The 11,975-nt window shown below is 45.9% G+C and overlaps 1 protein-coding gene and 1 pseudogene across 1 annotated transcript; both read left to right on the top strand.

Moving 5' to 3' along the window:
* Nucleotides 1-1,375: 1,375 nt before the first annotated feature.
* LOC128830217 (olfactory receptor 51G2-like) lies at nt 1,376-2,311 on the top strand. The gene has a single exon (XM_054016005.1). It carries the CDS (start codon nt 1,376-1,378, stop codon nt 2,309-2,311), a length of 936 nt encoding a protein of 311 aa, XP_053871980.1.
* Nucleotides 2,312-6,051: 3,740 nt separating this feature from the next.
* LOC128830218 (olfactory receptor 51G2-like) lies at nt 6,052-8,124 on the top strand (annotated as a pseudogene).
* The last annotated feature ends 3,851 nt before the right edge of the window (nt 8,125-11,975 follow it).

Genomic DNA, 11,975 nt, shown 5'->3' with positions numbered 1-11,975 from the left:
GTAACTTGCCAAATATCTACAAACCCTTGCAGGGGAGAGGATACAGATCCTCTGAGGATAAAATGAAGCCTGTAGGATGATCCAACTCCTTGGAGTCAGTCAGCTTTGGCCAGGCAAAGCACTTTAGCTTCTCTTGGAGGGATTCTTCTAGGTCACTGGGAGTATTTGGTAGAGAAATTTAATAGGGCCTGGTTCTGGTTGAATGTACACGTAAATCTGGAGGGATGCAGTTGAAGTCATTATTCCTGAATTAAGAACCTGGCCCTAAGAATTTATCCCTCTACTGCAAAGAGACAGTGGCATAATATAGAACCTGAGGAGTGGAGAAAATTTATATATATATAAATTATGCAAGGAAACCATGCATGCGGTGAACCCCCACCTCCCATGTGACAGCAGGCAACCCCTCAGCCTCACCCCTTCCACCCGAGGCCCCGCCCCTTCCACAACACCCCCCATGGAGCCAAGCCAGCCCCTCACAGCAACAACAGACCGTGACCCAGACTAGTGCCGAGGCCAGGAGCACCCCAATCTTCCCAGCCTCCCCCCTCCCTGTGTGCGGCACAGCCCCAGCCTTTCCGGCCATGGAGCATGGGGGCTGGGCAGCCACGCGGATCCAGCCGCCAGCCCCAGCACCAGACCAAGAGCATCCTGCCTTCCCTTGCCTTCCTTAGCCTCTGCCCATAAAGGAGACACATTAACAAATAGCTTCAATGCAGGACAGATAAATACAATGACTGTTTTCTCTGTGCACTTGCCATGTATTTACGCACATGTCATGGTACAATGGGCCACAGTCCAAAGTGGAGGGCCAGAAAGGTTGTCAGTGGAAAGGTAACAATTGTAAAATCGCAAAGTGCTCAAGTAGGCTGTGGAATTCCCCATTACAAGATATCAATGGGCCAAGAGCTTAGCAGGTTTCAAACAGGGACCGGATGTTTATATGGGTAAGCATAAAATCCATTTACAGTAGTGAAGACTTAACAGAAAAGCTCTTAGAAGGGCTCTAAACCTTCCTAATTTATACTACAATATATGTCTAATGAGTGGATCTTGGGGAGCAACTTTCCTTGGGAGCAGGTTATCTCATAGTTGCCGATTTCAGAGCTTCTTTCACCTACTTCTGAACCATCTGGTACTGGGCATTGGATACGAGGCAAGATGGACTACAAGTCTGATCTAGTCTGGCACTGCCTATGTTCCTATCAATGGTGTAAATCCAAGACCATGCTTTAGCTTATCTTCCTTGAGCTCCCGGGAATCTCTAGACATGCACTGAGCTCAGGAAAATGTTTTTTAAATATCATCTAGTCTCATTTTTTCCCTCTCTTTCAGTAAGGATATTTCAAAACTCCTTGGACCTGTCCAGTACATTATGTCAGTTGTCAATGACACCAAATTCAGCTCTGCAGTGTTCCTTCTCACCGGGATACCTGGGCAGGAAGACGTCTATCTCTGGATCTCTATCCCCTTCTGCTTAGTGTATATTATTTCAATAGTAGGAAATTCAGTCATTCTGTTCATTATAAAAACAGATCGAAGCCTCCATGAGCCCATGTACATTTTCCTTTCCATGTTGGCCATCACAGACCTTGCCTTATCGATATCCACCATGCCTACAACACTGGGTATATTCTCGTTTAACTCTAGGGAGATCAGTCTGGATGCTTGTTTTGCCCAGTTGTTCTTCATTCACTCACTTTCATTCATTGAATCATCGGTACTCCTGTTGATGGCCTTTGATCGATTCGTTGCTATCTGTAACCCACTGAGATATGCTTCTATCTTAACCCTGCCGAGAATTGGAAAGATGGGACTGGTGTGTGTGCTAAGAGGTATGGCTGTAATATTCCCACTCCCCTTTCTTCTTAAACGGTTCCGATATTGTCGAGCCAATGTCCTCTCCCATTGCTACTGCCTGCACCAAGAGGTCATGAAGCTGGCTTGTTCAGACATCACAGTCAACTACATCTATGGCTTCTTCCTTACAGTCTCCATGGTGGGATTGGATTCACTGTTCATCTTCCTCTCATATGTGATGATCCTCAAAACAGTGGTGAAAGTTGCGTCCCATGGAGACTGCCTTAGGGCCCTGAACACATGTGTCTCCCACCTCTGTGCTGTCTTGCTCTTCTACACACCAGAGATTGGCTTGGCTGTGATACACAGATTTGGGACAGGCTCTCCTCCATTGTTCAAGGTTCTCCTGGGCTACATCTCTCTGTTGGTCCCGCCACTTATGAACCCAATTGTGTACAGCGTGAAAAGCAAACACCTTCGTGCGAGGATAATCAGGGTGTTCTTCAAGTGAAGGGTCAGTTCATCGCCTGGCTCCAGCCCCAGTGACATGGGAGATGAAAAAGACGGGCCACAACCATCCATTCTATTCAGGACCTTACATCCGAGATGACATGATCTACTGAACTCCACTCTGTAAAGAGAGGTTCCGACCGGGTATAAGGCCTGGAAGAATGGGAGAGGGGCTGGTGAGGGAGGCTAGCACACTGAGGGAAGGAGACCAAGGCAGGTAGCAGCTTTTACAATGTGTCTGTGTTCCTGGAGAGCCAGGGGACCAATGTGATGTTTGCTTATAAAGAGCTGTATCCTTGCCTGCTCCGACCTCAGAATTCCTCTTGATAGAGTCAATAAAGAGAAGTGATGTGGATGTTGTTTCCCATTACGCCTGACCAGGCACTGTTCTGTCTCTGGTTAAACATCCATGAGCAAGGGAAAAAGCTGAGAACTGTTCTGCAATTCCAGTCCTTGCCCTTCCTGAGCGCTCTGGGTACTGCCTGATCCGTGAGTGCTGCAACAGCTGTGCTCAGCATCTATTTAAGTGACACAGTCACCCCCCTTTCCCTCTGCCTTCAGCCAGGTGCATGTGACTGAGTCGTGTCAGAGACATGATCAAAGCAGGAGCCCCAGGCACTGTCATTTAGGCATCTCCTCCCTCATTGATGACTGCGCACTGCGTACCTGATGAGTCCACCCGTATCTGACTGTAATGTCACCGAGGCAGAGCAGTGCTGCGTGTGTTATTAGGAAATGGGGAAACCTTTGTGAATTAGGGATCCTATACAGAAAGGATGGGCTCCACCTATGCCAAAATGGAACTAGATTGCTGGTGCTTAACATTAAGAAGGTTATAGAGCAGTTTTTAAACTAAGGGCTGGGGGAAAGGTGACAAGAGTAGAGGAGCATGTCGTTTGGACAGCGACATCCATTAGGGAGGATAGAGTAATGGAGATTCTCTATGTCCTAGTAAGGAGGAGATGATGGAAGATGATAAAATACAGGTAGGATCTGTTGAGAAACAATCAAATAAAAAAAAAGTCCCATTCAATTACATCATGTAATGCAGAAAGCTAAATAATAAGATGTGTGTACTAGGGTGCCTTGTATTAAATGAGGATATTGATATACTAGCCATCACAGACTCTTGGTGGAATGAGGATAATTAATGGGGCACACTAATACCAGGGTACAAAATATATTGAAAGAACAGAATAGGTCATGCTGGTGAGGGAGTGGCACTATATGTGGAAGAAAGTATACAATCAAATGAAGAAAAATCGTAAATGAACCAAACTGTACCATAGAATCTCTATGGGTGGAAATTCCATGCTCTAATAATAAGAATATAGTGGTAGGGATATATTACCGACCACCTGCCCAGGATGGTAATAGTGACTGTGAAATGCTCAGGGAGATTAGAGAGGCTGTTAAAATTGGAAAAAAAAAACAATAATAATAATGGGGGATTTCAACTGTCCCCATATTGATTGGGTACATGTCACTTCAGGATGGGATGCAGAGATAAAGTTTCTTGACACCTTAAAAGACTGCTTCTTGGAGCAGCTAGTCCTGGAACCCACAAGATGTTGTGAAGGCCAAGTCTATAACAGGGTCCAAAAAAGAACTAGATAAATTCATGGAGGATAGGTCCCTAAATGGCTATTAGCCAGGATGGGCAAGGATGGTGTTCTAAGCCTTTGTTTTGCAGAAGCTGGGCATGAGTGACAGGGAATGGATCACCTGGTGATTCCCTGTTCTGTTCATTTCCTCTGGGGCACCTGACACTGGCCACTGTCCGAAGACAGGATAATGAGCTAGATGGACCTTTGGTCTGACCCAGTATGGCTTCTGTAGAAGTGGATAATAGCCCTGTCCTGCCTCACAGAGGTGGTGAGAAGATAAATACATTCTAAACGTTATGTGTGAACGATGGCCTGATACACAAGAGTCCTGGCAAGAGACTCAGCCAAAGTAATGCACACTTGAAAACATCATCCCAACTAAACATACAAAATGGTGGCTCCCCTTAGCTGTTACCACTCAAGAAAGAGATCTGGGAGTCATTGTGGATCGTTCTCTGACAACTTCTGCTCAATGTGCTGCACCAGTCAAAAAAATGAACAGAATGTTTGGAACCATTAAGAAAGGCATAAATAAAGAGACAGAACATATATTGCCTCTATATAAATCCACGGTATTCCCACATCTTGAATCCTGTGTGCAGTTCTGGTTGCCCCATCTCAAACAAGTTTCATTTGAATTAGCAAAAGGACAGAGAGGAGTAACAACAAATATGTAAAGGTATGGAACAGCTAGCAGAAGAAGAGAGATTAAAAAGACTGAGACTGTCCATCTGGAAAAAGAGATATGATAGAGGTCCACAAAATCATGAGTGATGTGGAGGAAGTAAATAAGGAAGTGTTATTTACCCCTTCACAAGAGCCAGAGGTCACCCATTAAGTTAATAGGCTGTAGGTGTAAAACAAATAAAAGAAAGCACTTTTTCACACAATGCACTGTCCGTGGAGCTCATTGCCAAGAGGTGTTGTGAAGGCCAAAACTATAACTGATCCAAAAAGAATTAGGTAAGTTCCTGGAGGTCCATAAATAGCTATTAGCAAAGATTGTCAGGGACACAGCCCCATGCTCTAGATGTCTCTAAACCTCTCATCATCAGGTGCTCCCTCTGTTATACATCTGGAATAGCCCCACCCTAGCAGATATCCAGGGGCTGCTCTGTTTGGGAGGCCGATGGAGGCTAGTGCTGCCACCTAGGGGTGTGGTCCTGTAACATGAGTGATAGAGGCCCATGGTTGGAGCTAGAGCTGGGCTGAAAAAAGAGCTATTCTCCCCCATGAAAAGTATTGACCCAAACTAAAATGTCTCCCTTTTTATCCATTGTTGTGGGGTGAGGATGAGTTTTCATAGACAGCAGATATTTTTTCTCTGAGTGCTAAGTTGCCATGAGGATGCCCATCTGTAGCTGCCTGGATCCCAATTATCCCATCTCTGTGCAGCCCCCTCCACCCTGTACAACACCCCCTTCAGCAGATCCTGCGGGCAGTGGGTACTGCGAAAGGCCCTGGTAGAAAATTTCTGATGAACCAGTGCTAGCAGGGAGCTGGGAGAGGGTCCTAGAACAGTAGTGGAGGGCCAGAGATTGTGGTTGGGTGGTCCTAGCTACCAGGGGATCACTGAGATCTGTGTCTAACTATGGGGATCCCTGGATCCTGGGTCCCCCTTTTCAGTCCTCAGGGAGAAGGGAAAGGAACCCCCCTCCTTGAATGATGCGAGGGAAATTCCCAGGTAGGGAGCCATGTGGAATCTCCCCTTCCTGGCCTGCAACTTCGGTTTGTAATGCAGGAAAGGGGGCTGCCAGGAAGAAATCTGGTCCTATATTATTATCATTCTATTTTATTACAGCAAGATCACAGCTGTGACAGCATCATTGTTACTAGTCAGCCGCCCACGAGGTAGCCCTGTGAATAATCAGAACCACACATGCAGTGATGACAAGCCCGGATTCCAAAAATAGAGTCTGTGGGAGGGCTTCCGCTGCAGTCCAGGTGGGTAGGATCACCGTGCATCCCCTGTGATTTGGCCTCTTGCACTTTACCATTGGCCATGATGGAAATTAAAGCTGGTGCACACTAAGCCAAGCAGCTGAGGTTCCCTGATGGCCAAGTGGCCCCCAAGGGAATGTGCAGACATGCTTCATAAACACAGTTGCCTCCCCTATCTGAACAGATGCTGCCTGTGCAACCTGTCTGATGATTCCTTGTCCTTTTGGGTGAAGACCCCTGGTATCAGCAGCTCCCCTTCCATCAGGAATTGGGTACGTTGGCAGGTTTCACTATCTTTAAAATGCAATGTGAAGGGGAAAGGCTGCAAACTGTTTCCATTTTCAGATATTCTGTGCAGCGGCCGAGGACTCAGCTCAGCTGGGCTGTCGGGGTGTCTCAGTGATGGGGTTGGAGGGCAGGCAGCGCTAGATAGCTTGGGAACCCCTCCCCAACATCTGCCCATGCTTCAGGCTGGGTTATTCAAGCTACACAAAAATCTGACATGCAAAGCGAGCTCCGAGTGTTAAAACCCCGATGCCCCGAGTCAGGATTTTTCAAGGGCTTCCATTTCAAGAGGTGTCATGTGCTCTGGGCCCGATCCTGCCAGGGGCTGTGCAAAAGGAGACCCCACAGAATCTCAGAGGAGACCCCACGGAATTCAGAACCTGGTCCTAAAAATGTTGCCAAGAGGCAGTGGTATAATTTGGACTCTCAGGAGTGGAGAAAATATACAATGAGTCTATGAAACATGTTTATAAATAGTTTCAATTCATTACAGATAAATACAATGTCCATTTTCACCATGCACTTGCCATGTGTTTCTACACATGTCATGATACAATGGGCCACATGCAGAAGTGGAGGGCTAGAAAGTGTGTCTATGTGAAAGTCACAATTGTAAAATCACACAGTGCTTAAGTAGATATCAATGGGGCCAAGAGATTAGCAGGATTCAAAGAGGGACTGGATGTTTATAAGATGTACCAGTGAGATTTTTTTTAAAGTCTTGGAAGGCTCTAAACCTTCTTGATTTGCACCACAAAATATGGCTAAATTGTGGGTTTCTGGGGAAACTTTCCCTGGGAACAGGTTAAATCAGAGCTGCCTATTGCAGGGCTTCTTCCACCTTCCATTGATCCAGTCTGGCAGTGCCTGTCTTCCTATCAATGTAAATCAAAGACTATATTTTTGCTGATCTTCCCTGAGCTCCTGGGAATCTCTAGACTTGCACTGAGAGGAGAAAGATGTCTCGTTAAATATCAGCTCGTCTCCTGTTCTTTTTCCTTTCAGGAAGGGAAGTTCAAAACTTCTTGGACCTCCCCAGTACATTATGTCAGCTGTCAATGAAACCAAATTCAACTCCGCAGTGTTCCTTGTCACCGGGATACCTGGACTGGATGAGGTCCATCTCTGGATCTCTGTCCCCTTTTGTTTAATGTATGTTATTTCAATAGTAGGAAATTCAGTCATTCTGTTCATTATAAAAACAGATCCAAGCCTTCATGAGCCCATGTACATTTTCCTTTCCATGTTGGCCATTACAAACCTTGGCTTATCAATAACCACCATGCCAACGATACTGGGTGTATTCTGGTTTAACTCTAGGAAAATCAGCCTCAGTGCCTGTTTTGCTCAGCTGTTCTTCATCCACTCGCTTTCATTCATTAAATTCTCTGTGCTCCTGTTGATGGCCTTTGACCGTTTTGTTGCGATCTATGAGCCGCTGAGATATGCTTCTATCCTAACCATGCAGAGAATAGCTAAGATGGGACTGGTGTGTGTGCTAAGAGGAGTATCCACAGTGTTCCTGGTTCCCTTTCTCCTAAAACGGTTCCGATACTGTCGAGCCAATGTCCTCTCCCATTCCTACTGCCTGCACTAGGACATCATGAAGATGGCTTGTTCAGACATCACCATCAACAGCATCTATGGCTTGTTCATAATAGTCTCCATGGTGGGTTTGGACTCGCTGCTTATCCTGCTATCATATGTGATGATCTTCGAAACAGTGCTAAGCATCGCATCTCATGCGCAGCGTGTCCGGGCCCTGAACACCTGCGTCTCCCACCTCTGTGCCATCCTGCTCTTCTACACACCAATGATCGGCCTGTCTGTGACACACAGATTCGGGAAGGGCTCTTCTCCCTTACTTCAGATTCTCCTGGGCTACATCTCCATGCTGGTCCCACCCCTGATTAACCCAATTGTGTACAGTGTGAAAAGCAAACACCTTCGGGGGAGGCTAATGAGGGCATTCATCAAATGAACGGTTAGTTTATCTCCCAGCTCCAGTGCTAGTGACATGGGAGACAAACACAGGCTACCTAAACCCTAACACCTGAGACAACATGAGTTACTTATATTCACTTTGTAGAGAGAGGTTCAGACGGGCTCTAAGGCCTGGGGCTAGCTGAGAGTCACTGATGTGGGAGGACAGTGCACTGGGGGAAGGAGGCCAAGGCAGGCAGCAACATCTACAAAGTGACTGTGTCTGTGGACAGCCAGGGGACTTGTGGGATTTTGCCCCATTAAGAGCTGTACTGGTTGCTGCTGTGACCTTAACATTTATGTCAATGCAGTCAATAAAGAGAAAGGATGTGGATGTTGTTTCCCTTTACACCTGTCCTGTCTCTGGTTAAACATTCACAGGCCATGAAAAAAACTGCCAAGCTGTTCTGCAGTCACAGTCCTGGCCCTTCCTGAGCACTCTGGGTTCTTCGTGAACCATGGGGACTGCACCAGGTTTGTACAGGGCCATTCAAGGGGCACGGACACCCACCCTTCCCTTACACCTTCAGCCAGGTACTTGTGACTGTGTCTTGTCAGAGACATGATCAACGCAGGAACCCTAGGAGAAGCCATGTAGGCAGCCCACCCCTGCCATCAGGAATGGCAATATACAAAAACCTGTAGGAGAACACTTCAACCTCCCTGGCCACACAATAGCAGATGTAAAGGTAGCCATCTTACAGCAAAAAAACTTCAGGACCAGACTACAAAGAGAAACTGCTGAGTTCCAGTTCATTTGCAAATTTGACACCATCAGATCAGGATTAAACAAAGACTGTGAATGATTATCCAACTACAGAAGCAGTTTCTCCTCCCTTGGTGTTCACACCTCAACTGCTAGCAGAGCACCTCACCCTCCCTGATTGAACTAACCTCATTATCTCCATACTGATTTATACCTGCCTCTGGAAATTTCCATTACTTGCATCTGATGAAGTGGGCATTCACCCACGAAAGCTTATGCTTCAATACTTCTGTTAGTCTCAAAGTGCCACAGGACCCTCTGTTGCTTTTTACAGATTCAGACTAACACAGCTACCCCTCTGATATCTGGAGTATTGTGTCCAGTTTTTGGCCCCCCACTACAGAAAGGAGGTGGACAACGTAGGTCAATAGAAATCATTAGGGAGGTGGGGCACATGACTTCTGAGGAGAGGCTGAGGGAACTGGGTTTATTTAGTCTGCAGAAGAGAAGAGTGAGGAGGGATTTGATAGCAGCTTTCAACCACCCGAAGGGGGATTCCAAAGAGGATGGAGGTGGCAGAGGGCAGAACAAGGGGCAATGGTCTCAAGTTGCAGTGGGGGAGGCCTAGGTTGGATATTTCACTAGCAGGATAGTGATGTACTGGAATGAGTTACCTAGGGAGGTGGTGGAATCTCCATCTTTAGGGATTTTTAAGGCCTGGCTTGACAAAGCACTGGCTGTGATGATTTAGTTGGGACTGGTCCTGCTTTGGGGGAGGGATAGCTCAGTGGTTTGAGCGTTGGCCTCCTAAACCCAGGGTTGTGAGTTCAATCCTTGAGGGGGCCACTTAGGGATCTGGGGCAAAATCAGTACTTGGTCCTGCTAGTGAAGGCAGGGGGCTGGACATGATGACCTTTCAAGGTCCCTTCCAGTTCCAGGAGATGGGATATCTCCATTAACTTAACTTATTTTTGAGCAGGGGGTTGAACCATGTCAGGTTTCCCTCCCCACTCTCAACTCTGGGGTACAGATGTGGGGACCCACATAAAAGATTCCGTAAGTTTATATTTCACCAGCTTAGGTTAAAAACTTCCCCAAGGCACAAATTCCTTTCCTTGTCTTTGGACAGTATTGCTGCCACCACCAAGTGATTTAAACAAACAACAAAGGGCCACTTGGAGCTCTATCCTCCCCGCCCCAATCCCCTTCTCCCCCTTTCCTGGGGAGGCTTGAGAATAATATACCAACCAATAGGTTAACAAAGTGAGCACAAACCAAATCCCTGTTTTTTAGGATACTGAAAATCAATCAGGTTCTTAAAAGAAGAACTTTATTAAAAAAAAAAAAGTAAAAGACTCACACCTGCAAAATCAGGATGGAAGGTAACTTTACAGGGTAAATAAAAAGATTTAAAACACAGAGAATTCCTCTCTGACTCTGCTTCCCAGTTACAAAACAGGAATAAAATTACCTCTTAGGATAGGGAAAATTCACAAGCTAAACAAAAAGATAATCTAACACATTTCCTTGCTTAGTTGATCTTTTTGTAATCTTAGACGCTCATTTCAGGTATGTTTTTAGGAGATGTTTTTTCCTGCCCTGGTCCCTCTCTCTGTCCGAGAGGGAACAAACAAAGAGAGCACAAACAAAACCTCCCCCCACCCCACAGATTTGAAAGTATCTTCTTTTCCCATTGGTCCTTCTGGTCAGGTGCCAAGTAGGTTAATTGAACTGATTAACCCCTTACAGGTAAGGGGATTCTGTACCTCTGGATTTTATGTTATTGCATACATAAAGGTTGTTACCCTTCCCTTTATATTTATGACAGACCACATGACCTCTTGAGATTTCTTCAAACTCTAAACTTCTATGATTAGCACAGCACCCTTTGATGAGGGAGTTCTGGGCCCCTCCTGCAGCTCGGCCATAAGAGGGGGAATCAGGACGTGCTTTCAGAGAGTGAAGGATCTGGAGAGAGTTGCCTGGGCAAACAGAGCCCTGCTGGGCTGCCCCTCGGTCTGATCCTGATCTTCCACCTGCTCCATGAGCACTGAGAGCCGCTCTAGCACTGGATAGACCTCACACCCTGCATCCAAACTTCCAATATCAACAAGTTTAGGGTTAGCTGGATCTGGGCGAGGGGGTTGATTGGGGCCCATAGTGAGCTAGCAGCAGGCATTTGGAACTGGGCTTGGGTCACACTCCATTCTAGTAAAAATGTGTATGTCCTTGTTTACCTGGTATGTTCATATCTCATGCCGGAACAGGTGGAGGAGTCCCCATGAGCTGTATCTGAGGAACCAGTTGTGACGGTGCCTCCCATAAGGCTTTATGGAATATGCTTATGAATGTATATGTGACATTACTGGAATATCTTTTAGGCTACATATTGTCATGTAACATATCTATGTAAAGGTTATGATCTACTTAATGTAATCATCCTATTTGTATGCATGTATCAAAGTTTTGTATTTTTGTATTCAAAATTATGAATATTGGTTGTGTATTGGCTTGATTTTAACTAGCCTCGTAGAGCATTTGGTCAGCTTTTTGAGAAAAGTGCAAATTAAGTGCCCAATCAAAAACCACTTACGCCAACAATGAACTTGAAGATGCCAATCCACATCTGAGCCTTCCCAGGAATGTGGCTTGGCTGCTAAAACTGAGTCATGCATGGACATGTGACTGGCCCAGGCGACTCCAAAACTCCATCTTGGAGTTGGGATTTTACAAAGAGGGAGGGAGGGGTATCCACCCACAAGAGAAATTCTATTTAAACTCCTGGGAGACCCTTCCATTTTTTCTTCAGCTGGCTCAAGAGATACCCTCTCCACCCCCAGGGATACCTGAAAGAAACTGGATCAAAGGGAGGTGGGGGGAAGAATGATTGATGGACCCAGACTAGAAAGAGACTAGTCTGTAAAAGGAAGCATACTGGACCTGGTGAGGTTTTATTTGTATTCAGTTTCTTAGACATAGACTTGAATGTTCTATGTTATTTTACTTGGTGATTCACTTTGTTCTGTCTGTTACTACTTGGAACCACTTAAATCCTACTTTCTGTATTTAATAAAATCACTCTTTACTTATTAATTAACTCAGAGTATGCATTAATACCTGGGGAGGGGGGTGGGGCAAGCAGC

The sequence above is a fragment of the Malaclemys terrapin genome, chromosome 1, assembly GCF_027887155.1.
Source record: "Malaclemys terrapin pileata isolate rMalTer1 chromosome 1, rMalTer1.hap1, whole genome shotgun sequence".
Classification (NCBI taxonomy): Eukaryota; Metazoa; Chordata; order Testudines; family Emydidae; genus Malaclemys; species Malaclemys terrapin.
Note: the sequence above shows the minus strand (reverse complement) of the source record. Positions and strands in the feature narration are given on the sequence as shown.

Excerpts from the sequence above, each read along its gene's own strand:
- LOC128830217 (XM_054016005.1), top strand. The coding sequence starts at position 1,376 with ATGTCAGTTGTCAATGACACCAAATTCAGCTCTGCAGTGTTCCTTCTC.